Here is a 26,363-nt window from a genome sequence, read left to right as displayed (position 1 = left end):
GGAAAATATTCATCCTATTAGTAAGGGCAACTAGGGTAATAAGAAAACTGAAATTGAGAAAGACTGTAAGAGATATAGCTTAGAGAGTAGACTGTAGAAAACCAACCTGTATTGGTTGTTTTCAAAAAAGAGAGAGCAAAGACTAAATAAACAGAGTCAAAGGATTAGTATAGAAGAAAGTTTTTGATCCCCACCTTCCATAAAAGATACCAGGGATAGCCTAATGTTTGTTAAGTTCCAATAAAATGAATGTGGGAAGACTGAGATGCTTACAAGAGGTGGAGTGGGAGTGAGGGGATGGTGTCAAATGCATTAATTTCAAGGTATCTAGGGAAAGTATTAAAAACATAAAACAAACAAGCAAAGTGTTAAGCACGTTATTCACAAATGAATAAAAAGTTTGGTTAAAAATTCTCTCTGCTGCAGAAATTAGTTGAATCTACAGAGAATTTAGAGAAAAGCTAACTATACGGAAGATAACAGGGCATGTTTTCAAGAATAAGACACAATTAAATTTAAAAGCCCCAAATCACTATATTGTCCACTGTTTTTTTTTTTAAATGGCACATTAGTATGTTAGATAGCTACTGCCAGAATATTCTGCTGGTTTAAAATGTATTTTTTTTGCTCACTAGTCTGCACTCTGGAGTTTGTAGTGTTGCATGGGGCCACCTGAGATTGCCACTAGGGTACCAGCTGAGTTCAAAACTGCTCCATAGATCTCATTCTGAAGCCAGTGAAGGAGCAAAGATGCCTTGGGATATACTCTCATGTGATGGCAGGAGCCCAAGAGGGCAGAGCAACTGAGGAAAAACCTATGTGTGGATTACATCTACTAAAATCCCTTTGGCAAAGAATATCATTTGATAAAGGCCCAAATCAAAGAGAAATCCATTCGCCCCATCATAATACCATGACATGTTGACTTTAGAGAAGTAAAAACTGAGTCTAACAATTCAGCCAACAACTTTCTTATTGACATCAAGTGGTATAGACTACATGGAAATAAATTTACAATGGAAAAATGTATATATAATTTACAACTTGGTTATGCTGACTTACTGTGTGTATGTAAGACTAAGTATTTATACATCAATATGGTATTCACAATAATGTAAATCAAATTTATAGTGGATTATTACATGTATTCTCCACAAATAAGCACAAACAAAAAATATTTTCTAATTTTCCCCTTTCAAGTTATCCTAGAAATATTTTAAATATCATTAATTTCATCATAGAAAATAGTGTACAGTACCTAATATAGTGACCTGCAAACAGTAGCTGCTTAATAAAGGTTATTACATAAACTCTTGTGATAAATTGAAGGAAATTTATACCTAACCCTGTTAGCTGAATTAATTCAGTATCAAATTGAGCAAAATTTTAGCCTAAACTTTTGACAGTCATAAAATTCTATATCAAGTCTTGAAAACTATGAATAGTCTGCTATTCGTTATTTGTAGTTTAGCAATAACTAAAAAGTCTAGAGATTTTAAAAATATGCATTACACTATTTGGGGATTGTAAGTATTCCTATCTCCTCTTAAGGTTTTGTGGCTATAACAAAATATCTAAGGCTGAGTACTTTAAAATAGCCAGGCATTCATAGCTCAAACTTGTAATCCTAGATACCCAGGGGTATGAGATCTGAGAATTCCAGTTTGAAGCCAGCCCAATCGGAAGAACTGGTGAGGGTGTTATGTCCAGTTAACCAAAAGAAAAAGAAAAAACAAAAGAAAAAAGCTGGAAGTAGAGCTGTGGCTCAAATAGTAGAGTATAATCCTTAAGTACAACAGCTAAGGGACAGCCAGGTCCTGATTTTCCTAGCACTGGCAGACATAACCTAAATGAATAAATGAATGCTCCTAAGGCTTGGTACATAATAATGAATTTTGGTGACAATGTTGAAGATCAGGTGGCCCCATCTGTATGGCCTCTGGTGAGAACTCCTTGAGAACATCAGAAACAGTGAATGGCATTAGGAAGAGTTTATATGGGGAGCCAAATAGAGGAGGAATTCAGAGGTGAGCTTGCTCCTTTCATAATGGCCCACTCTCACAGAAACTAACTAGTGTCCCTTCTTAAGACAGCATTCCTAATAATTCAGCCACCTTCCATTATGCTAATAGGTTCTACTACTTATCAACACTGCCACAAAGAAAACTAAGCTTTGAGCACATGAAACTTCAAATCATACTGAATACATAATATTGCATGTGACCATCTTCAAATAAAATTGATTCATCTAATCTATTTACTGAAGTAAAATGTTAAAAATAATATATATTATGCTGTTTAGTGATAATTAATTTGGGTTTCTATAAATATCCTCTACTGTATTCTGTACTACTATACTATCTATAATTGAATTTGCTTTATAATATCTTTTTTTTTGGGGGGGGGGTCCGGTCGTGGGGCCTGAACTCTGGGCCTGGGCGCTGTCCTTCAGCTCTTCAGCTCAAGGCTAGCACTCTACCACTTGAACCACAGCGCCACTTCCGGCTTTTTTCTTTTTGCTTATGTGGTGCTGAGGAATTGAACCCAGGGCCTCAGGCATGCAAGGCAAGCAGTCTACCACTGAGCCACTTTCCCAGCCCTTATTTTATCATTATTAATAATTTAAAATTGTCTCAAATGTTATATACAGTAAAATATATTTTATATTTATATTTGCACATATTTAATTTTTCCTCAGGAAGAAAACCTAGCATTTTAGCATAATTACAAATTATAAAGATAAAAGTATGCTGAGCCATGCCTGACATAATCTTATCATTTTGTTATGAAAAGGTGAGATCATACAGTAAATATGAATATTTTTGTCACTTAATATCCATTCCTAACACAAACTTTAAAACATTCTAAGTTCTTATATTGTCTTCACCACTCTAGATCGCTACTATTGTCTTTTTCCTTGGCTGCTTTCAATAACCTACTAAAGAAAGAAAGTTTCCACCTTTGTCCCATGGACAATAGCATCATATAAGTGCTCTCAAGAAAACCTAAATGTGGTCCATCATTATTCATCTTGCCCTTGAGATTTAACTGTGATTCTCCTTTCTACTTCTATTTGCTATCACTTCTGGCCTTGCTCTTGGCTACCTGTACTTGTTAATAGGGCCATGGGCTTGGTACTAGTCTACCTGGAAAACTTTTCAAGATAAACATGGCTCACCCTCCTACTTCCTTGGGGATCTCTTCAATGGTCATTTCTTCAGAGAGAACTTTAGAAGCTAATTTTGAAAAGCTAACTTCATTACTTTCAACTTTAAAAATTAATTATGTCATTATCTGATAGTACATGTTTGCCTCATAACTTGCATCAGTGTATTTTTTTAATATGCTGTCTTCTACAACTATCATGTCACTTCTAACAATGTAGGGATTTTGTCTGGCCTATTTACTCTCATTTCTTAAAACACAAAATAAGTATTCAACAAACACTTTTCAATTAAAGTTCTGTATGGATATAGCACTATTTTAGTAGCATACAAAATTTCACTGATATTTCCATACTTGCATAAAACATACCTTGTCTAATTCATCCCTTTCTTGTCCTCTAATTTTCCAGTTTTAATGGTTTTAGTTATTCTATTTTTATGTGTGTACAGAGTACTTCATCATAGTCACCTCATTACCCTCTCCTCTTGCCCTCCCTTTATAAATGTCCTCTTTATACACTTCTTTCATGTTTTTACTTACTTTTATTATAAATCCTATTTGCACATTTACAATACTGATTTATATTCTAGCCGTTAAAAATCTAGTTTCTACAGATTTATAATTTGCTGTTTTCATTACTATGCTTTTATTGTTTTCATTTATCAAACAGAAATTTGAAGTTTATACAGTCCAAATAATAGTAATCTTGCTCTAATTCCATAAATGGCTTTTAGCTTAAGTTATTAGGCTAGAAACTCTTCCAATCCACTGCAGTACTGGATTTCTTACTTAATGAAAAAAACAGTGACTTTCCCTTAACTGGAAACCCAAATGTTCTTCTTTAAATAGTTAATTCTTCACTGATGAAGGTGTGAAATTTTTGTTTCATATTTTTGTTTTAAGAGTTCCCCATCTCCTTTTCTCCCATCCTCCTCTTCTTAAAACTCAAACAAGCTTACTAAAGTACGTTTAGGAACTAAGCAAACCCCATCCTTATACTACAATGATTCTTAAAGGACAGAGAATAATTTTTATTGTCATACTCAGTAATTAATTTTATATGCTATCCAATAGTGCATTGCAAGTACTCCAGTAACACTACACACACTTATCAAGAGATCAAAAGACTCAACACAACCCAAGAATGCCAATGCATTCAAACCTTGAGTATCACTTTAAATAAAAGTTCAGGCCTGGAAGATTGAGAACAGTATGTCAGCGTTCTTTTCTGGAAGCCCTCGGAATTCTAAGTGATCAGTCGGTAAGAAGAGACACAGGAAGAACCCATGCAAGACTTAGTTAGACCTGGGGAGACCCTCTCTCCCTCAAGAGTCCATGGAGCTAACGAAAGCAGGTAGTGGGGAACTCCATAGGTGTTCTAGCGGATGTTGTTCAGGGGGGGAGGGGGACGATTTTGATTGACAATGCTGAATTTAAATATCATCTACTATTTTGATGCATCAGGAAAGAAAATAAGACTGTAAACTTTATGACTAGCCTTGCTGCTTCCAAAAAAAAAAAAAAAAAGTGAAACTCTTCCTGAATCGCAGAGTCGTGGGTGGGTTTCTGTCTCCCCCCTCTTTTACTTGAACTTGACCGAAGGTTAAGCTCTGGTGGTCCAAGGTACCTATGTGTTGTTCACTGAGGGGTTAGGGGACTCAGGGGGATTTCTACTCAAAACGCTAACAGGGGGAGCCAGAACTAGATGGAACCAACACCACACAGCTTTACCTTCCCCCAGCACCCTGGGGTGGGTGGGCCCCACTCGAGTGGAAAAGGTAGGTGTGGGGCCTGGGTGTAAGGCCTAGGTGTGGGGCCTGGGTGTGGGGCCTGGGTGTGGGGCCTGGGTGTGGCGCCCGCGAACCAGGCCTGGGTCTCAAGGGGTCAGATCTACCGGGGCATTTTCTCCGGTGAAGAAACATCTTCGTTTGACCTCTTCCACCCAGGCCACTGGTCTTTAGTAATGTGTATTCCCGTCAATCCCCTAATCCTCTTCTCACCTCCCCAAAGCTCTCAGTTTCAACGACCCGCCATCCACGGCCGCCGCGTCTCCTTAGCAACCGCGCACGAAAAGCTGCCGGAAGCAACTGCGGTCACGTGCCCCCACCCCTTCCGGGTTCCCATCGTGACTTCCGGTTGTCAGACGCTTCCCTAGACGCGGCGCTAGCGGCCGTGGAGGAGGAGCGGTGCGGCCCCTGAGCGGCCGTGGCCCCTGCGGTGGTGGTTGCGGTGGGCTGGGTGGTGGGCTTCGGGTGGGCCGGCCTCATCCTGCCCCCGCGGCGATGCATCCGCGGCGCCCGGATGGATTCGATGGCTTGGGCTACCGGGGCGGTGCCAGGGACGAGCCGGGTTTTGGCGGCGCTTTCCCAGCGAGGTCCTTCAGCTCAGGGTCGGACCTGGGCCCCTGGGTGACGACTCCCCCAGACATCCCGGGGAGCCGCAACCTGCACTGGGGCGAGAAGAGCCCGCCCTACGGCGTGCCCTCCACCTCCACCCCGTACGAGGGCCCCGCTGAGGACCCCTTCTCCGGCAGCGGCCCCGGCACCGGCGGCGGCGGCGGCGGAGCGCGGGGCCAGAGCAGCGGTGAGGGACGCGGGGCCCAAGCCGGGTGGGAGGGGCTGTGCCGCGGCCTGGGGCCTGCGGACCCCGGAAACCGCGCCCACGGGAGGTCCGCCCGGGCCCTGCTCCGCCCACGGCGCTCCACACCTCTGCCCTCCTTTCGTCCTCTGTCCCCGGGAGGGCCTCCTCCTGCGTCTTCCCCACGCTCGCGTCTTCTCGGGGGATCGCCTCCAAGAGACAAAACAAAAGACATCTTAGCTGTAAGGGTGTCTTAGAGCGAGTGTTTTTAGGGGTGTTACCTCCAGCCCCCCCCCTCCCACCCACCCCTTGGCCTGAATCCAGATAGGAGGAAATTGAGTTATTTACTGTTGCCTGATTCACTTGGGCGTCTGTTTTCTCCAGTTAATGGATCCTTCCTTAGCTGTGTATTCTGAAGAGGAGCTTGTGATACAGGAAGGGCCAAACTTGGGCCGAAACATTTTCTTTACCTGTGAGCCGTCGTTTTCTTGACTTCGTTGTAGAATGACTGCTAAGAGTTTTTACAGGTGTTAAAATTGTGCTAGCGCTAAGTGCACCGTGTAGGATACGTGGGTAAACAAAAGTATCCGTCTCCTTTACTCTTTTCATCATGGCTATTGTATCCGTTTTTAAGATTTTTTTTTTGTCTAGTGTCATACAATTAGCTTTCTGACAGCTAACTAGTTTTCTCTTCCTTGAGTCATAGTGATTCCAGGAGAATACTGAAAATTTCTTACAAGTTATGAATTCATTCAAAGTGCATGTGTAGTTGCTGCCTACGCACATTCTTACTCAGTCTGAGATACCTAAATTACGTTTTGATGGTTATAGTGAGAAGCTTATTAACAAAACTAGGGTTTTTTTTGGAGATATTACCTACTGACTGTACAAGGAAAGGCAGGTGAGAAACATTCAAGGTTAAGAGAGCCTTCTTAACACTTTCCAGGAAATATGAATGGATTTTTCATTGACATTTGAAAATGATTATGCACACAAAAAGGATAGAAAAGGTAAAAGATGAACCGAACCTTAATATGGCAAAAGAAGCTTTTTGTACATCTTTCAATATGAAGCACACAGTCTCCCAAGGAACATGTTTACATAGCCCATTCTCACGGAAAATATGAGCATTGCTTCATTTGAAGGTTTGGGACTCGACTCTTGTGAACACTGATATTTAATATCTAGCCTCCTGTTTAGCTCACCATTAAGATTTTATGTTCTTAAGAGAAAGGCTCTTAGGACACATATGAGACTTTTTCAAGCTGTTAACTTTTCCAGTAATATCAAGATACACTACTAGTAATAGAGTTGAATTAAATGTCAACTCTTAAACTGGAGGTAATAGGGAAGAGAGATTTTTATTTGCCCATTTAGAAGACTCTTCTATTTTGAGATGCTTTACTTGTAACTTGGATTAATAAAGTGTTTATTAAGTCAGGATTATCAGTCAGGGATCTCTATGGAAAAAAAAAGAAGTTTGGTTTCAGTCAGAAGATGAAAACGGATAGTTCTTAGCCCTGTGCATACTCATTTGATGTAGCCCCTACAGTGTTTTTTTTAATACCATTTTTCAAAAAGTTATCATTATTAATATTGAAACGTGTTTTATAAACATAAACCTTTTTTAAAAAGTCACAGCTTAGTAACCCGTGGCCCGCCTTATGTGATGACAGTCATTTGGAGCTAATGAATAGTTACACTTTTAAGAATATCTGACAATTGCTATAAAGCCCAAGTCCCAGAAGCCTTCATACATTCAAATTACCTTCTTAGCCCTAGCAGAGCTTGATGTTAAGTTTTAAATGATTAGCATGTTAATATAAGAAAAAAAGGTTTTATTTGTATAGTAAGTCTAATATTGGTTATAAGTAATCTTACTCCTTTTATTTTAGAGCAGTTAAATAGATTTGCTGGATTTGGCATTGGACTTGCAAGGTAATCTTTAAAGATTAAGTTTTTATTGTTTTGTCTCTAATTTGTGATTAATGATTGGTATTTCCTCCTTTAGCTTTTTATTTGGAGTAGTAGACTAAATATTAAATAATATGTTGCAAAAATTCATTTAAAATCTAAGGATAGAAACTTTAGTTTCATAAATTCAGAGTTATTTTTATCATGCATGTTGTGGTATCTGATAGAATAAACTCAAATATAGTCTTACCTCCTTCCTCATCAAGAACAGTAATTATGCCTTGAACCTTCTCTGAATTTTTGGATGCTACCAAGATACTTTTTACCTTAGAATGTAGATTTTGTTATTAATTAACTAGCACATAGTGAACAGCTTCAATTTATTTTTTTTTGTTCCTAATGATCATTTCATTTATTTTAAAATTTTTTGTGCCAGTCCTGGGACTTGAACCCTGAGCTTCTTTTGCTCAAGACTAGCATTCTACCACTAGAGCTATAGCACCAAAAGGCTTTTGGGGGGTATTTTACTGGAGATAAGAGTCTCACAGACTTTTCTACTTGGGCTGGCTTTGAATCACAGTCTTCAAATCTCAGCCTCCTAAGTCCCTAGTATTAGGAGTATGAGCCACCAGAGCTCAGCTAATGACCATTTTAAAAATAGCCCTCTTACTTATTGTGATCTTCATTGATTAGCAGTTTTATACATATTAGGCTTTTATAAGACTTGCATTTTATACCTGAATGTCTTTCATTATTTTAAACATTTTAACCAAAGGAAAAGAACTTATTTGTCTAAATAAGCCTGAGGATGCTAGTATCAGTATACGTAAAATATGTATGCTCCATTCTACTAATCTTAGCTTCTCTGTGCTTAAAGCATTCATTTTATATAATAACTAATCTACATTTTGAATATATTTATGTCATATTAAAGTTTTTACAATGAGGATCACGAAGAACAGACGGTTTGGCTAATAGATTTTGTTTATAGGACATTTTCTGAAAGAAATGGCATAGCAAGCTAAATGATGTGGCATTTCTCATAAATTCATAGAATTCTATTTTTGTCTTTATAGATATTATATGGGGTTATCTTTACCAATTTATAGGTCTAATTTTCATTTTTATATTGAATTTTGTTATTGGTTGAATTATTTGAAAGCATTGAATTTTTTTAAATCCCTTGAAATAATGCATGAGGCTTCAGACAAGAATTGGTTTCAGACATATATGTTATAAATAAAATTTATGTATAGTCAAATATGCATAAATTGTTTTTATATAGTCTCTTTACAGAAAATGTACTGGCCCATCCTTGCATTGTTCTACGCCGCCAATGTCAGGTAAATGTTTTTTCTATTACCTCCTAAGATAGTCCTAACCATGATTGGAAGTGCAGAATTCAAATACATGAAATAAAAGCTTACAACTGTTATTCTATGTGGAATGTTGCAAAATCTAATAGAAGATATTTTAGTCTCAAAACTTCTTTAAAACATTAAAAACTATTCAGAATCCCAAAGAACATTGGTTTATCTGGGTTATACCTGTTAATTTAGAATTTAAAAGTGGAAAATTTTAATGTCTATTTTTCATTAAAGCAATAAAAATCATTAGATACTCCATAAGTAACTCATTTATGAAAAATAACTTCTACATTTTTGTAAATGTTTTCATTATAGGAGTTAGCAGCTTATCTCATGTATATCTCCAGTGTCTTATAGTATGTTTTGTTTTTAAAATTATGTATTCATTTATTTATTTTTATTGGTCTCAGAGCTTGATTTGAACTCAGGATCTGGGTGCTGTCCCTGAACTTTTTCTGTCAAGACTTGTACTCTACCATTTTGAACCACAACTCTACTTCCATGTGTTACATTTTAAAAGAAAGGAGAATACAGCTTTGTGCACATTTAATAGTTGAAAACAGGAGTATTTTATATTCTTTTCAAGTAATTGTGTTTTTTGGATTTCACCAAGACTCACTAACTGATGATTTCTTACAGGTAATTTTGCAATGTGAAATCTGAAACCACATAAACTTTTCATACTTTGTTACATAAAAATCTACCCCCAGTTGATTCTCAGTGCTTTTTTTTCTCTTTTTTTTTGTCAGTGATGGGGCTTGAATTCAGGGCCTGGGTGCTGTCCCTGAGCTCTTTTTTTTTTTTTTTTAAGGCTAGCACTCTACCACTTAGAGCCACAGAGCCACATCTGGTTTTTGAGGACTTTTCTGCCCCAGCTGGCCTCGAACCATGATCCTCAGCTCTCAGCCTTCTGAGTAACTAGGATTACAGGCTGGGTGCCAGCTTTCAGTGCTTCTTGAATTACTACTTTTACCCATGTGCAATTTCTTATTATCACACATGGTTATTTGAATATTAACATAAAAATTAACATAAAATAATATTGATATAAAATAATTCTTATAAATGCAGCTGATCTCAGCAGAAGTCTTTTTAATTCTTTTACTTGGAAATCCATTGTGTGTGTAGATTTGTGTATATGTATGCGTATATAGATCTTGGGACTTGAACTTGGTGCCTAGGCACTGACCCTAAGCTTTTGTGCTAAGACTAGTGTCCTACCACTTGATCCACAGCCCAACTTCTGACTTTTTGGTGACTGATTGGAGGCAAAGTTCTCAGAGGCTTTCTGATCCAGGCTGGCTTCAAACAACAATCCTCAGAGCTTAGCTTCCTTTGGTAGCTAAGACTGGAAATCCATAAATCCATTTTTATTGAGAAAATACTGTCAGGATTGTTTTAATTAGGATTTTTTTAGTCATCAAGCTTGCTTTTTTTTTTTTTTTTGCTTCCGGTCTTGGGGCCTGAACTCTGGGCCTGGGCGCTGTCCCTCAGCTCTTCAGCTCGAGGCTAGCACTCTATCCCTTGAGCCACAGCGCCACTTCTGGCTTTTTTTTTCTGCTTATGTGGTGCTGAGGAATCGAACCCAGGGCCTCATGAATGCAAGGCAAGTGCTCTACTACTGAGCCACCTTCCCAGCCCCAGCCTGCTTTTTTATAAATCATTTTGTAAATCATATTCAAGGACATATCTGTCCCAAGTATAGTAACTATAGTTTGCCAGAGGAGTTTTTCCAGGAGAAATGGTGGTCAATGAACAATGCATCCAGTGCAGCTTGCAATTCCATCATCTAAATGTTATCCCTCATACCATCATCTTTCTTAAGGAACACACAGAATATCAGTCAGGAATATAAGTATTCAAGGGTCAAAACTTCATAAAGTAAACATATTTAACTTCTCCAAGGATATTCTTTTAAATTTTATTTTTAAATTTGCATATATTCATTGTACAAAGGAGTTTCTTTGTGATTTGTCCATATATGCACATAGTTACCCCTGATCAAAGTCATTCCATTTTGTTCCCTTTCATCCCCTTTTCTCTTTTGAAACAATTTCAGTGGGAATAAGTTTCATCATTAATGTTTTCATGCAGATAGATGGATAGATAAATAGAGATATCTTACTTCAATTATATTCATCACCTCTTATATGTTCTCTTTTTGCTTTCCTACCTCCCACTGCGTTTTACCCAAATAGAACCTATTTTATATTTCTTTTATTCATTTTTAAGGGCTAGATTTCACATATGAGAGACTTGTGAACATATCTTTTTCTGTCTAGCTTATTTTATAATAATTGCCAGTTCCATCTGTTTTCGTGCAAACAACATAATTTTATTTTTGTGTTTGAGAAGTAATCCATTGTGTATTTGTACCAAATTTTATTTGTCCATCAATCAGTTTATGTATCCAAAGGAGTGCAAATCTACATGCATTTGAAAGGTGCACACCCACACTGAAAGCAGCCCTATTTACAATAACAAAAACACAAAATCAGCCTACGTGCCCATCACCAAGGACATTCTTAAGCAACCATTGGTTCTTTCTGTGATTATGTGGATTGGAGAATATAGGAGACTTAAAACATAACTGATTACTACTGTCTCAATTCAAGATGAAGAGTCAATGGTTCGAATCATACCTGCTTTTGTACCACTAGGGAATCTCAGTACAGTGAAAAAGCAAATGGATCCTTGATATTATTAAGGAAATAATCTTGAACTTGTTAAATAATCTTCCATTCATGTCATTAAGCCATTGAAGGTCAGTGGCCCATGCTGTGGGGAATGGCAAATGATGGTGTCATATGTAACTTATGTTCTTTAAAAATTGATTTTGTTTATAATTGTTCGCTCTTAGGGTTTGAAAAGTATAGGTAAGTATAAATTAAAGTATAAATTAATTTACATTTAGTAGTGAAAAATAAGTATGTATAGAAAAATGAGCAGTAAAACACCAATGGTAAGTATATGTGTCCCAGAAGAGGTTTGCATTGATGTGCATATTTTACATTGTGCTGATATTACATAGTCCAGTGTACATCATTGTGATCCTTTACATAATTTTTGTCTTAGCTCTTACTTGCAATTTATAGTTTGAAAATGCTTACCCCAAATGCATATGAGTAGGGGATGTATTTCTAGTGTTAAAAATTCAAATGTCTAAATAAAGCTCTATTATATAGTCTACATTACTATGTACGTTGTGCAGTAGTATTGTATTCATATTACCAGATATGCTACACTTAATGTGTCATTTAAATACTTTCTGAAGTAATTTTGTTTATATATACTTTATTTGGGTTTTAAACTTAATTTCTGTTTATGCTGTAATTCCACTTCATATTTTTCATGGATTTTTTTCTTTCTTAACAAACAGGAAAAAAATGTAAAATCTTTTTTTACAGGTTAATTACCATGCTGATCATTACCATCTCACTCCATTTACAATCGTCAACATTATGTACAACTTCAACAAAACTCAGGTGAGAATTAGTCTATGGATCCCATTAAAACATCATCCTATGTATTTGTACCAGATGCTGATGGTGCATACCTGTAACCTTAGTTCCTCAAGTGACTGAAGTCTAGATGATTACTGCTTAAAGGCAACACTGGCAGAAAAGTTCCCAAAACTATCCAAAACACTTGGTTTTAGATGTTGTTGAAGTGGTGGAGTACTAGCTGAGCAAAGAAAGAAACGCAAGAACTTTAATTCAAACCCACACACTGCCCAAACAAGAACAACAAAAACTGTATATTTGGGCTTGATGGTCAATGGCTTTTAATTTGGTAACACAGTGGTAAAATTCATAATGTTATCAGTATGAATGTTCCAAATTTTCACTTAATTAACTCAGCAGAAATACAAAGCTTGCTCAAACTTAGCAATACATTTTCATTTTCAAGGGACATGTAACATTGATAGTATCAAACAGTTGAGATGATGATACAGTGAGATGCAATATTAGAAGTGCAAAATGCTGTCAGAATATAGAAGAGAAATATTTTATCCAAACTAGAGTCTAATTCAGGGTATGATTCAGGAAAACTTTGGGGAAGTATACCAAGTTGTATAACTATAACTATTATCAAGAAGTCTTCAAATGCTTTTTTTTCCCTTAAAACATACATTAGTTACACAGGGAGAGTGATTTCATCATTTAAAGGCAAAAGAAAAGGAGAGGTTGTAATGTTTTGGATTGGAATTATTGGCAATACAATAGGAACTTCGAACAAAAATGAAGAAGGTGCTAGAAAAATAAGGAGAATCCTGTAACTAACCACACTTGATCGTTAAAGCTACATTTTTTTTTAAGCAATGACTAGAATATTTTGAACAAACAAGATTGTGGGGCAGTATCCATTCAAAATTTTTAGTGGGTACACTTTTGATTTATTCATTCTCTTGGAACTTTTTTCACATAAAGGTACATACAGATGTTTTAAAATGTGTGAGCAAAGATGTCATTGTGTGTACATAATAATAAGAGGAAATTATGACATATATATCAACAGGCCAGTAAAGTAATTGCATTATGTTTACATGGTGGTATATCATGTAACTTTAAAAAAAATTTTATTGTCAAGGTGATGTACATACAGAGGGGTTACACTTACATAAGTACGGTAGCGAGTACATTACTTGTTGAACTTGTTACTCCCTCCCTCATTTTTCTCCCACTTTCCCTCCCTCCCAACTCCTCTCCCACCTAAGTTGTACAGATCATTTCCAACATATTGTCTTGTGAGTATCACTGTTGCATTGGTTCCCCTTTTGTCCTTTGTCTCACCATTTTGTTGTTTCCTTTACCTAATTCACATAAACCTATATACAATATCCAGGGTACCAAAATCAAATACAGGGACCACAGGGGATAAACCATAGGGGAAAAAAAAACACAAAAGAAAAATGATATCACATAGTACATTAAAAACAAGAACAAGGAAGAAAAACCTCTTGTGTCCAAATCTTGGAGTTCATTTCATTTAGCATGGTCTTATATAATCATATGTACATAGCTATTGAGCTATTCTGTTCATCTGCTAGGATTATCCTAGACATATACTAATTATAAATGAGGGAAACTATGGGACCTATGTTCCTTTGGGTCTGGCTTACTTCACTTACTATGATTTATTCCATCTTCCGATTCCCTTACTAATGGGGTAATGTCATTCATTCTGATGGAAGCATAGAATTCCATTGTGTATATATACCTCCTTTTCTTGCTCCATGTAGCTTTTAAAAATAAAAAAGTTGTTTGTATGTACTGACATCATATAATCTGAGGTTCTTTTTTTCCTATTAAAATGAACAAAATGAATCAAGAACATTTCTGTATTTTCATACATGCACAGAGTAAATAATTTCTGCTACGGGGCTGTGATCAAAAGAAATTAAACTTCTAATACTATTTAATTGCAATATGTTGATATACTTTTTACTAATAATTTGTAGATAACTATTATTGTCAATAATGGTATTGTGGAAAGTCTCAGGATAAGAAATAATGAAATTTTTAAAAAAATAATGAAATGGATGTAATATTTACAGACATAATACTTCAGGAATGACGGAAAAATAATATTTGTGAAAGACTTGGCAGAATTTATAGGACTTGGTAATTGGATTAGATAGGAAAAGTGAGACAAGTGTTATGTGGCTGTATATGATTTAGATACTAGGATGATGTAGCTGCTATCTAGGAAGATCAGCAGTGCAGCAGAGAAAAAAAGACTTGTGGTGAATGGCTATGATTGAGATAAGTCATAGATACGTGAATTTTGAAGTACCGGTGTAGCAGCTAGCCTAATAGGGAATGTTGAAAATATAGATAATTAATATACAGTAAATTATATTTATATTCTGTATGTTACATATAATATATACATTTTACATAAATATATAACCATATATATTCAGCACTCCTGATTAGTCCCTATTATATGTTATGTAATATATGAGGTATTTAGTAAATCAATCATTAGGGACATTTAATTAATTGGAGTGTTCATGTATTTGAGGGGTTGTTAGTTGTGGGTCTTGAACACAGGCCTGGGCACTATCCCTGAGCTCTTTTTGCTCAAGGCTAGCGCTCCACCACTTTGACCACAGTGGTGCTTTTGATTTTCTGGTGATTAATTGGAGATGAACTTTTCATCCTGGACTGGCTTTGAACCGTGATCCTCAGCTCTTAGCTCCTTAATAACTAGGATTATAAGAGTGCGACACCAGCACCCAGCTTGGAGTGTTTATCTTGGCTTAAATATAGTCCACCTACCATTAAAACGTTTAGTGATAGGCTACAATATGATTCTTATAAGAAAAATTTATTAGATTTCCATCAGAAAAACACTAGAAAGTATAAATACAATATTAAATTTTATTGCACAGCCGGGAGCCAGTGGCTCATGCCTGTAATGCTAGCTACTCAGGAGGCTGAGATCTGAGGATCACGGTTCAAAGCCAGCCCGGGCAGGAAAGACCGTGAGACTCCTATCTCCAATAAACCACCAGAAAACCGGAAGTGGCGCTGTAGCTCAAGTGGCAGAGCGCTCGCCTTGAGCTGAAGAGCTGAGGGACAGCGCCCATGCCCAGAGTTTAAGCCCCATGACAGACAAGACAAAAAAATTATTGCACATCCTTCTTTGTTTCATATTTAGAAATTAACAGGTATAATGATAATTTTTTTTATTTCAGGGACCAAGATCCCTATGGAAAGGAATGGGAAGTACGTTTATTGTCCAAGGTGTCACACTTGGAGCAGAAGGTTTAATTAGTGAATTTACATCTTTGCCAAGGTACTTTTATTTTGTCATTTTCTTAACATTTCATTTTTGTAAGATTCCATACCTTCTGAAAATACCTTGTTGAATACTATGTAATTGAGACAAATGATTCTTGTAATATGTATTGACATCCATGTTTCAGCTCCTGCCATATGATAGCTTACTGCTAGCTAAGGAATAAATAGGAGTATGTGAGCTATTTCTATTTGTCATATAGGCTATTTGATTATAATACATTATGTGATTTGTGTTTCAATTAAACCTGTTTCAGAGTCTAGGGAATAGTTTACTTGCATTCCAAAAGCTACCAGAAATCTGAACCTGCTAATTACGGACCCTTTCTGATCCTTATACAAAAATGAGAGAGTCATGACGACAATTACAAATCATTCATATGAAACACCTTGCAGAATCTGTTATTTATTAGGTGCTCAAAAAAAAAAACCCAAACAGTAGGATTTAACATAATCACAAAATTAATGTCACTGTTAAAAGTAAAGGTGCTTTGGAAATTATCAGTAATACAAAAGAATGTGTTATTTTCCATTATGGTTACAGTAGATCCTTAGTATCTATGCGTATATGGTTCCAAGCAGATTTTGCACAGAATTTAGTGTTATACTGAGTTTATTTTTCCCCTGATGCAACTCAACTTCCATTAAAGACCTGCCACCTTTCTGCAAATCTGAAAATCTCTTACTGGATCTCTTAAGCACTTTTCGGTGCCCTTTTTAGTATATTACCATAATTTTTGCTTTGTTTTAGGGATACCATTTGCCTTAGGAGAAAAAAACATTCTTCAGATCAAACAATACTGACCATAATACAGAAGTGCTGATAGCTTCTCCCAGTAACTAATCTTTATAATACACTCAGAATTATAATTTTTTCTTAGAAATTTCTTTTTATTAAAAATATTTTGTGTGCATATTAAATCTGTGGTAAGGCAGACTTACAATTTCTTGTTTTTATATTCTCATGCTTAAACCTTTCGTTCCCTATTTTCTCCTAATCCTGTTTTCCTTTTTCATTCTCTCATTTGTGCTTTTCTAAACTTTTATATTTCTTCCCTTAATTTCACTTCCAGTTGGTTCTTACAGTCAGTTACAACTTTTTCTTCATTCATAACTCTTTCTTTTATTAGCACATACAGAAACACCTTTTCTTTTGAACCACAGCAGTTTTCTGAAATATATTCCAGAAAGGACAGTCATCACTATTAGAAAATGTTTCTCAAAAGGACTAGGAATGTAGTTCAATTGGAGCACCTGCCTAGCAAACTTCAATACCTCCAAAAATTAAGAAGTAAAAATTAAGCCAGGTGTCGGTGGCTCATGCCTAGCTACTCAGGCAGCTAAAATCTAAGGATCACAGTTCAAACCCTGCGGAGGAAAGTATTATCTCCAGTTAAACCACTAGAAAAACCAGAAGTGGTGCTGTAGCTCAAGCAGTAGAGCACTCACCTTGAGCTGAAGAGCACAGGGAAAGTGCCCAAGCCCAGAGTTCAAGCCTCACCCCCAAAAAATTAAAAATTAAATTCTACATATTAAAAAATAAAAATTAATTATGTTTTAAGTTAAGCTAGTTTAAGAATATTTTAAATAACATGGATGTTGTATTTATTTAAATTTATTCTTAAATTTTAGGGAGATTGCACATAAATGGAATCCTAAACAAATATGTGAACATCTTTTACTGAAATCGTAAGTATCAAAGGTAGCATTTTTATTGCGTTTCTATTAATTTTATAGTGTTAGTGCTGAAACAAGTCTTATTAATGAACAGTGAACTTAGAACAATGAAATATTTATGGGAATAAATCTTCAAAGGATAAGTAACAGTTTAGGAATTCAATCCTGAAATACTGTGGTTTGTAAAATAATTTTCATTAGTTTGACTTTGTGGGACTCACACATATTATCCTTTCTTTGGTAGAAATTTTAAAAAGTTTTCAGTTCATTTAGTCCAAATTTTTCCAAGAATATTATTATTACAGGTTGAATATCCCAAACTTAAAATCTGAAATGCTTCAAAATTTTTAATTTTTGAGAACCATCATGATACCACAGTTGTCATGATTTTACAATACCTGGCCCATATGACAGACCAGAGTCAAAAGGCAGGCACACAAAAATATAAGTGCAAACTATTTTCAGGCTATGTTTGTAAACTGTATATAAAATATAGATAACTGGGCCCCACCCCAGTTATCTTTATTATGTGCATGCAAGAATATAAAATTTTGAAAATAAATGCAAAGTCTGAAATACATATGATCCTAAAAAGTTTGACAAGGGGTATTCAATGTGTATTTTATTCTTAAGCAGAGATGTATTTGTATGTGGTATTTGGTTATTGGTAAGGAAACACATACCTATAATGACATGAAAAATGTAACCCTGGGCTGGGAAGTTTGGCTCAATGGTAGAGTACTTGCCTCGCATGCATGAGGCCCTAGATTTGATTCCTCAGCATCACATAAGCAGGAAAAAAAAAGCTAGAAAAGTAGCATTGTGGCTCAAGTGGTGGAGTGCTAGCCTTGAGCTGTAAAGCTGAGGGACAGCACCCAGACCCAGAGTTCAGCCCCCACGACCGACCAAAAAAAAAAAAAAATGTAACCCTAAAGGCATTTAGTGATTTTATTTTTTACAACAGTTACCTTCTTTATAGACTAGAATCTTACTCCTTTTAAATTTTTTTTTAAGATTTTGAATTGAAAATCCCCCAGCTTGCTGGCTCCTTTCATGGGGCATTCCAGCACATTATTACTTGGTAATGCTCCATTCACCTTGAAAATCACTACTTAACCATGGTCTGGCCCATAAGGGTTAGGTAAGTCCCACCTTGGTATCATTTCAAATGACTGTATTTTACAAGCTTGCAAAGTTGCAGTATTATTGTAACTTAGTAATGGTGATGGAAACAACTTTGCAAAACTGTACAATATTTTTTTAATAATAAAAGGGGGCTTTACTTTCATTAAAGGTGGCTAATAGGATGTCTAGGAAAAGACAATGATGATGATTAGAACAGAAAGTATACATAGTCAAACATGGCTAAAAGGCAGGCTGTGGAGTATAAGATCCTAAATTTTAAGAATCAAATATATAGGCTTGCATTACCTATATACCAGTAGATGTCTAAACATTGAGTCCAATAATCCTACATTATATTGGTTGAAAATAAAATCTATTTCTTTGCAGAGTTTCCCTGTGTTATTGAGTTTTTTAACCTCTATTTAATAAAGCATCCTATGTTACAGGTTTTTGAGGTTAATATCTGTAAAGCAACAAACAATAGTTAAAAACTTTGAAAAGATCATTCTATCTTAAGCATAAATTATGTTGATACATTAAAGCAGTATTTGCAAATTTAATTTAAGTAATTGACTTGTTTCAGTGTACTGATTAATTCTTTTTAATTTCTACAGCCTAACTTACATAGTGGCAATGCCTTTTTATTCAGCAAGCCTAATTGAAACAGTACAGGTGAGCTATTTTGTTTTCATTCCTTTAGATAAAGTTATAGAGGATACTCAATGTACTGTGTTTATCTGATTGTTTAAATACAAAAATTTTCTTGAGTGTCCTTCATCATTACACATTTCTGCTGTGTATATTTCTCTTGCAACTTAGGCCATACTTATAGTTTTAATTCATTTTCTGCCTTCCAGAGGCAAGTACACTCTTTTTTCAGACATTTCATAATCCAGCCTGTGACTTGCTCTTAACAGAAAGAATATAAACTTTTTCCCTATTTATAACTCAGATGATTATGGATTATCATAGGATGCTACATTAATACTTATTTCAATGAATAATCATAAAAACAGATTATATGGTGCCCAAATATAGTTTACCAATAGCATTCTTCTTAAATATGCCTTCGGATGAACATTTAATACTGTTGATGTGGTAAATGCTACAAAACTTGAATTTCCTGCTCTAATTTTAAATTGTTTGCTTGTTTTACTATTTCTGACCACATGGAGGCACTTGAAGTACATTGGATTAAATGTCAGATACTTTTTCACTGTGAGGTGAACTCAATTTAACTTGACTCATAAGCAAAAATCAACTGATTGTACACCTGGCTTCTAGTTCCAGTATCAGTTACTCTAGCATTACTTTTTCTTCAGTGTGTTTGAGTGTCCTCTGTATTAAAAACTTCTACTAGATCAGCCTTTTCTTTGTATGCTTTTCCTTTTAGTTTCTTTTTAACTTCACCATTATGCTTTGATTTGTTGTTGTTAGAGCTAACTGAAATTAACATCATGTGATCTAAACGTACTTCTTCCTCTTGTGTTTGACATTGTGTTCTTGATAAAACCTTTGTTACTATAGAGTTTAGTTATCACTTTCTAAATATTCTTGTCTTTAACAATAAAGGATAATTAATTGAAGGAAAAGCAAGTACCATAATATATTGTAAGAAAGTAACTTTTAGCTTGAGAAAGACTTAACAGAAGGACATTTCTCCACTTAAATTAGATCTGTGACTTTAAAGAAATTTTTAAACCATACATTTTTATTCACAAATTGAATTGAATTCTAAATAATTGAATTCTAAAAAATTAAATGTACTTTTCTACATGTACACTTCACTGATGTTGATTTTCTCTGAATGTTTTCATACCCAGGCTCTACCTTTGTGTTTCCTGCTCCATATCTGTTTGTTAGCACTCACCTTTTGAGTCTGTTTGCTTTTTGTGAAATTCTTTTCTCAGTTTTCTACTGTCTTGCACATCTTTTCTCTGACATTTCTTCTCTTGTATTTTAAGGCTCTGTCCTTGGCCCTCTCTGATTTTAATTTATACTTATCCTGGGAGAGCGCATTTCCTCATATAAATCTAATCTTCATTTCAGTCTCAATTTTCACCCTGACTCAAGAGATTAGTTTTAGTTTTAGGGAAGATCCCTTCCCTATTATTTTTGTGAGTCACTCTGTAAAACTAATGTTATCTTCTTATTTCTAACATCAACAACTATATGTGATTTGTCTATTTGTGCCCTTCAGTGTCATTCTTCCTATCTAGCTTATCACAATATCTGCTTTCTTCCAAGTTTAGTGATTCTTTGCCCTTCTAGAGAGTTCAGATCTTTTTCATAAAATTGTTTTCCTCAAAAACAAGGGATCTATATGAAGAGCACCTCCTTGAAGCTTGTGAACAAGAACTTCCTTCTAATTCACTCCTTTTTGTACTAGTCCTTGTGCTTTAGAAGTCCACTCTATATTCATGTGCAGGATTAGTGTGTTTGAGTTAGACCACTTACATCCATCCTATTGGTGATTAGAGGATCTATATTGATTCATATTACCTAAGATCAACTTTACCATAATGTTATATCAAGATTTCTTTCGAGTTACCTTTTTATTTTCGTTTTCTTTAACTGCTAAATTTTTCTTTTAGTTCAAGAAGTATTCATTGAGTACCAGCCTGTATCAGACATTGTTGTAGACCCAGGGCCACAGCAGCAAACAAACAGGCAACAGTACTTTGCCTCCATAGCACTTATATGTTTTGGGGGAAGAAAGACTAATCAAGACACATCTAAGGTATCTCACATGCTGATAGGCCTTAAGGAAAGCAAAAGTAAAGCAAGGGAGGCAAGTAGAATGTGTCATACATAGGAAGAGCAGGTAGTATTTTTTTAAGATCAGTAAAGGCCTTTCTACAAGGTAATATTTAAGTAAGGGTCAAAGGCTGAAAAAACATGGATATTTAGAGGTTCTAAGCAGAAGAAAAGAATGTACAAAGAGATTGTATCATATAGGTCTGAGGAACAGAAAGGAGGTTGATATGATTGGTTCTCATAAGCAAGGGGTTAGCAGGAGATAAAGCTTTAGTGGTAACAGTGACCTGATGGCATAGGACATTTACTTCATTATAATAATTTGGCCCATTAGAGAGATGGCAGATTTTAGCAAAACAGCTATGACTATTAGGATCTCTTTCGCTGTTGTAAAACTAGACTGGAGTGGGAAAGAGGCCACAGTATAGATTTGTAGGCAGGTAGGCAAACTCATTGAGTCTCATAGTTCGAAGTATCTATTTCCTAAGGATTCCCATGTTTTTATGTCCTTAGGCCTTGGACCTTTCTCTTATAATCTAGACTGGTGCTTAAATTTTTGAATTCTTGGTCTTTTCCCCAAGTTACTATTCCAACATTTCCTAAGTAGGTAAAAGATAGTGCTGTCCCTGTAGTTTCAATGGCTAACAGTCTTGGTCATCCTTGGCTCCTCCCTTTGATACATTAAACAGTCTTACTAGTAAGCCCTGTTGTTATCTGGTTTAAAGGCAAAATTGAACTAGTTGTATTACTTAGCTGTAGTCAAAGCCACCATCATTTCTGTATTTGAAGTGAAGTGAAGATGATACTAGAGTTTGAACTTAAGGCTTCTCAGTTGCTAAGCTGGAGCTCTACCACTTGAGTTATTCCTCTAGCTCTGTTATTTACTGGTTATTTTTGATAAAGGATCTCCTGCCTCAACCTCTAGAGTACCTAGGATTGCAGATATGGGTACTGAGCAATAAAATTAAATATATGTATTATGTATGTGTGTATTTAAATATATATAATATGTATATATTAAATTTTTTCATATATATATATATTTGACTATGTTGAACTCAGTACCTTACACTTGCTTGTGCTTTTGCCATCCTTTGCATAATTGCCAGTATTATTTAAAACAAAGACATTGTGTCCATCTTCTACATAAAGCCAAGTAGTTATTCCCCATCTGACTAGAAGCCAGAGTCTATTCAGCAGTCTATAAAACATAGTATGCCTTTTTATATCCTCTTCTACAGTCAGCAAGGCAGCCATATTAGCCTTTTAGCTGTTCCTTCTCTGGTTCGGTGCCTCTTTTATCTCTATCACAAACTTCCTTATTCTTGTCCCCAAGGTTATAAAAAGGCAGGTAATTCAGATAATTCAGGTGAGACCAACATTTACTGAGTACCCAGTCTTTACTATTCTTGTTTCAAAGAAAAGCTCTGTGCATAAATAATGGATAGTGCTAATTTCCATTTTCATAGAATGCTAAACTAATGCTTAGGACACATTAAGTACCTTATTACATAACCAATAATTAAAGGAGGCAAAATTTAAACCCATGCTTCAGAACTTTAGTCTTAATCTGCCTGCCTAATCTTCATGCTGTTGCCTCTGAGTGCTGTGAAGCTTCTTTAGATTGAGAATACCAGGTGTTGTGGTGCTCTCTCTCTTTCCCCAGCTCTCTGCTTCAGTAGGAATACCTTCCAACTTCATTGCTGTCTGTTTTATGAGATCACTTTTGGAAAAAGGACCTAATGCCTAGATAACAATTGGAGCCTTAAAACTATTGATACTTTGTTTGTCAGTAAATTAATTTTAAATTGACCTATATGAAGTTCCTTATTTATGGCAAATTTTTAAGTAAAATATTTATTTTTTTGCATTTTTATTGTTATTGTAAAGGTGCTGTAGAGAGGGTTTGCCGTTACATAAGTCAGCTAAAGAGTACATTTCTTTTTGAGTTACCCCTTCCATCTCTTCTCCCAGTTTTTCCATTCTTCCCCACCCACAAGTTGTATAGTTCATTTTCAACATAGTGGATGATGAGTATTACTGCTGCATTTTTTCGCCCTTTGCCCTACCATTTCTGTGCCCCTTCTTAGCCTCCTCAAAATAGATAAATGAACAAATGAGACAAATGGAAAAGAAAAGAAAAACAGCAACAAAGAAAAAACTTGGTTCCTATTTCCTGGAGTTCATTTCAAAAATATTATTTTATATGATCAGATGCATAGCTGTTGCATGTTTGTGATCTTCTCCTAACCTCTTTTGGTCTCTCTGTATATGAATGTCTAGAGACCCACATAATTTATCGTGTCCAAGTGCATTGTTTTTTACCATCTAGTGTGTTTATAGGTTTATAGACATATTCTAGTTACCACAAAAAATGGAAACCATCCAACCTATGTTTCTCTGGGTCTGGCTTACTTCGCTTAATGTAACTTTTTCTAAGCCTTTCCATTTCCTTATGAATGTTACAGTATTATTCTTGTTGATGGATGAGTATAATTCCATTGTGTATATATACCACATCTTCTTGATCTATTCATCCACTGATGGGTATCTGGGTTGATTCCATATCTTGGCTATGATAAACAATGCTGCAGTTAACATGGTTGTGCTGGTTGCTTTAGTATGCCCTTGTTCTTTGTGGCAAACTTTTTTAAATTGTTTGACTTAATTCTTTTCATTTCAGAGTGAGATAATTCGAGAAAATTCTAGCATACTGGAATGTATTAGAGAAGGAATCGGAAGAGTACTAGGCTTGGGGGTGCCTCATAGCAAGCGACTCCTGCCACTTCATTCCTTGATCTTCCCTACGGTGCTGCATGGAGTTCTTCATTACATCATCAGCACAGTCATTCAGAAGTTTGTCCTACTAATTCTAAAGAGAAAGACTTGCACTAGCCACCTAGCTGAAAGTGGTTGTCCTGTACAGTGTATACTGGAAGCTTATTTTCCAGAACTTATTGCTAACTTTGTTGCCAGTCTTTGCTCTGACGTAATACTTTACCCACTGGAAACAGTTTTGCACCGCCTTCACATTCAAGGAACACGCACAATAATTGACAACACAGACCTTGGCTATGAAGTGCTTCCAATTAATACACAATATGAGGGAATGAGAGACTGTATCAGTACCATAAAGCAGGAGGAAGGAGTGCTTGGTTTTTATAAAGGGTTTGGTGCTGTTATGATACAGTATACACTGCATGCAGTTATCCTGCAGTTTACCAAAATTATTTACACTGCACTTCTTCAGAATGCTGCTTGAGATTTAGGTTCTATCACTGCTTAGTAGAGAAAACATAATGTGGATAATTTGCCATGAAATTATGAGGGATAAAAGCAACATACTGAGTCAAAAAAGTGGATTGGAAAGGGAAACTGGTAGACAAAGCCCAAGCTGATTAAATTGACTTTTATTTCTTTTGAAGTATACCTATATATTTTGGATCAAAATGATTCCAAACTTCAAAACTAAATAAAGATAAGACTGTGAAAGAATTAAATTTTAATGTAGCACTCATGCTAAAGCAAAATTGTTGCTGGGAAAAAGCAAATATATCATCATTAAATATAAAATGAAATTTCATTGAATTCAATCTATTCTACCGGACTGTAATATTTGTTACATTGATTTTTACCTTATGGATTGATTTGGGTATGTGATCCTCAATACAGTATAGTATCAGGAGGCCTTACCTTTAAGCAAATAAATGATGTCATCATTGGAAAAAAAAATCTAAGGATCACATCTGGCAATATGTCAGCAGGAATCAAAGAAGTTTAAATTGTCCCTATAAAGCTATTTTAATGGCTTGTATATATGTATTATATGAAGCCAATTGTGTGCACAAATATAACTTGGAATTCTGTACTTGTAGATAAACATTGCATACTAAGAAATCATCTGCTTTAATAACAAAAGCCAAGAGGCCCAAAGGATTTAAGTCAAATATAGTGTCCCCATCCAAACTGAGTGTTTCAGTGCCAGCGTCATACATTGTGCGGTTTGACTTGCTTAGCTAGTAATGTGACATGTCAGACTACTTTTGGAGCCACTCTTAAGAAAGTAATCATGACAACTATTACTGTTTCCATATTTACAAATTTGTGTACTTAAACAAACCTTACTCGCCTTTTGTTTCTGAATGACTTACCTTAGAGGAGGCAAAATTAAATTTCATCTGGAAATTTGTGTCTCTTGCCTTCTATAATAGTCATCATAAATAATGGCTGTGATTTTTTTTCTTTCAGTTTTGCCTACAGTTTTATTCTCCGTACTAGGTATGCTTACATAAAAAAAGCAAGGTATCTTGATCACTTTTTATTTTTTAAAAGTTTAAATGTTTGGATGAATACTAAAAAAATACAAACATTTTAAAGAAATTTGTCTTTGTGTTTTGTTGGGGTTAGGGGAACACATTTCAATAAATGAGCAAAAAAATTGCTTAATATTTTTTATTCCTACATTGCATTTGGTGGATTAAATCCTGTTCATTCAGAGGTGTGAAAAAATATATAAGTAGCAATTCTCACAGCTGTCTTGTGTGTCTGCTTACTATGTGTTTCCCACTTTGAAGTTTAAATTGCACTGAGGGAAAATAAATGTTACTGATCACATTTTGTATTTTATGATTGATCTTGTAGAGTGTTTTACTTTGTCTATGAGATTTAACTTTTCTTGCATTTGAATTGTTGTGTAATCTTTTAAGTATTTATAATAATATGCTTCCTATAAGCTTTATTTTTATTTTAATCAAGGTGACTTTGACTTCAGAGAAATATTAAACAAAATTTTCAATTTTTAAAAATTTCTAGAACAATCAGTGAAATCAAGTAGTGATATGAAAATCAGTGAAAATCTTCAAATAGCTAAAACTTACATATTTCAAGATTATTTCAAGATTATACACTATATTATTACCATGAATACAGTTACATAATTTTTAATGTAATTTTTCTGATGTAATCATCAGATTGA

The 26,363-nt window shown here is 35.4% G+C and overlaps 2 protein-coding genes across 2 annotated transcripts in view; one reads left to right on the top strand and one right to left on the bottom strand.

The window, feature by feature from the left end:
- Positions 1–5,239, bottom strand: part of Tmem232 (transmembrane protein 232) — a 205,411-nt gene extending 200,172 nt beyond the window's left edge. Inside the window, exon 1 of the mRNA XM_013020318.1 lies at positions 5,166–5,239. The gene's annotated coding sequence lies outside the window, so the exon portion shown is untranslated. The remainder of the gene's footprint in view (positions 1–5,165) is intronic.
- A 78-nt stretch (positions 5,240–5,317) lies between these two features.
- Slc25a46 (solute carrier family 25, member 46) lies at positions 5,318–25,892 on the top strand. The gene is made up of 8 exons (XM_013020433.1): positions 5,318–5,748; positions 7,638–7,680; positions 8,942–8,999; positions 12,431–12,508; positions 15,727–15,827; positions 17,462–17,518; positions 19,246–19,303; positions 24,072–25,892. The coding sequence occupies exons 1-8, from the start codon at positions 5,448–5,450 to the stop codon at positions 24,648–24,650; spliced, it is 1,275 nt and encodes a 424-aa protein (XP_012875887.1). The 5' UTR covers positions 5,318–5,447; the 3' UTR covers positions 24,651–25,892.
- Positions 25,893–26,363: the final 471 nt, after the last annotated feature.

Source organism: Dipodomys ordii, unplaced genomic scaffold (genome assembly GCF_000151885.1).
Source record: "Dipodomys ordii isolate 6190 unplaced genomic scaffold, Dord_2.0 Scaffold50, whole genome shotgun sequence".
In the NCBI taxonomy this organism is placed as follows: domain Eukaryota; kingdom Metazoa; phylum Chordata; class Mammalia; order Rodentia; family Heteromyidae; genus Dipodomys; species Dipodomys ordii.
This window is presented reverse-complemented; position numbering and strand designations above follow the sequence as displayed.

Excerpts from the sequence above, each read along its gene's own strand:
- Slc25a46 (XM_013020433.1), top strand. The coding sequence starts at position 5,448 with ATGCATCCGCGGCGCCCGGATGGATTCGATGGCTTGGGCTACCGGGGC. Across the intron at positions 12,509-15,726 it reads ACAACTTCAACAAAACTCAG|GGACCAAGATCCCTATGGAA; the intron begins GTGAGAATTAGT and ends TTTTTATTTCAG. Across the intron at positions 15,828-17,461 it reads GAATTTACATCTTTGCCAAG|GGAGATTGCACATAAATGGA; the intron begins GTACTTTTATTT and ends CTTAAATTTTAG.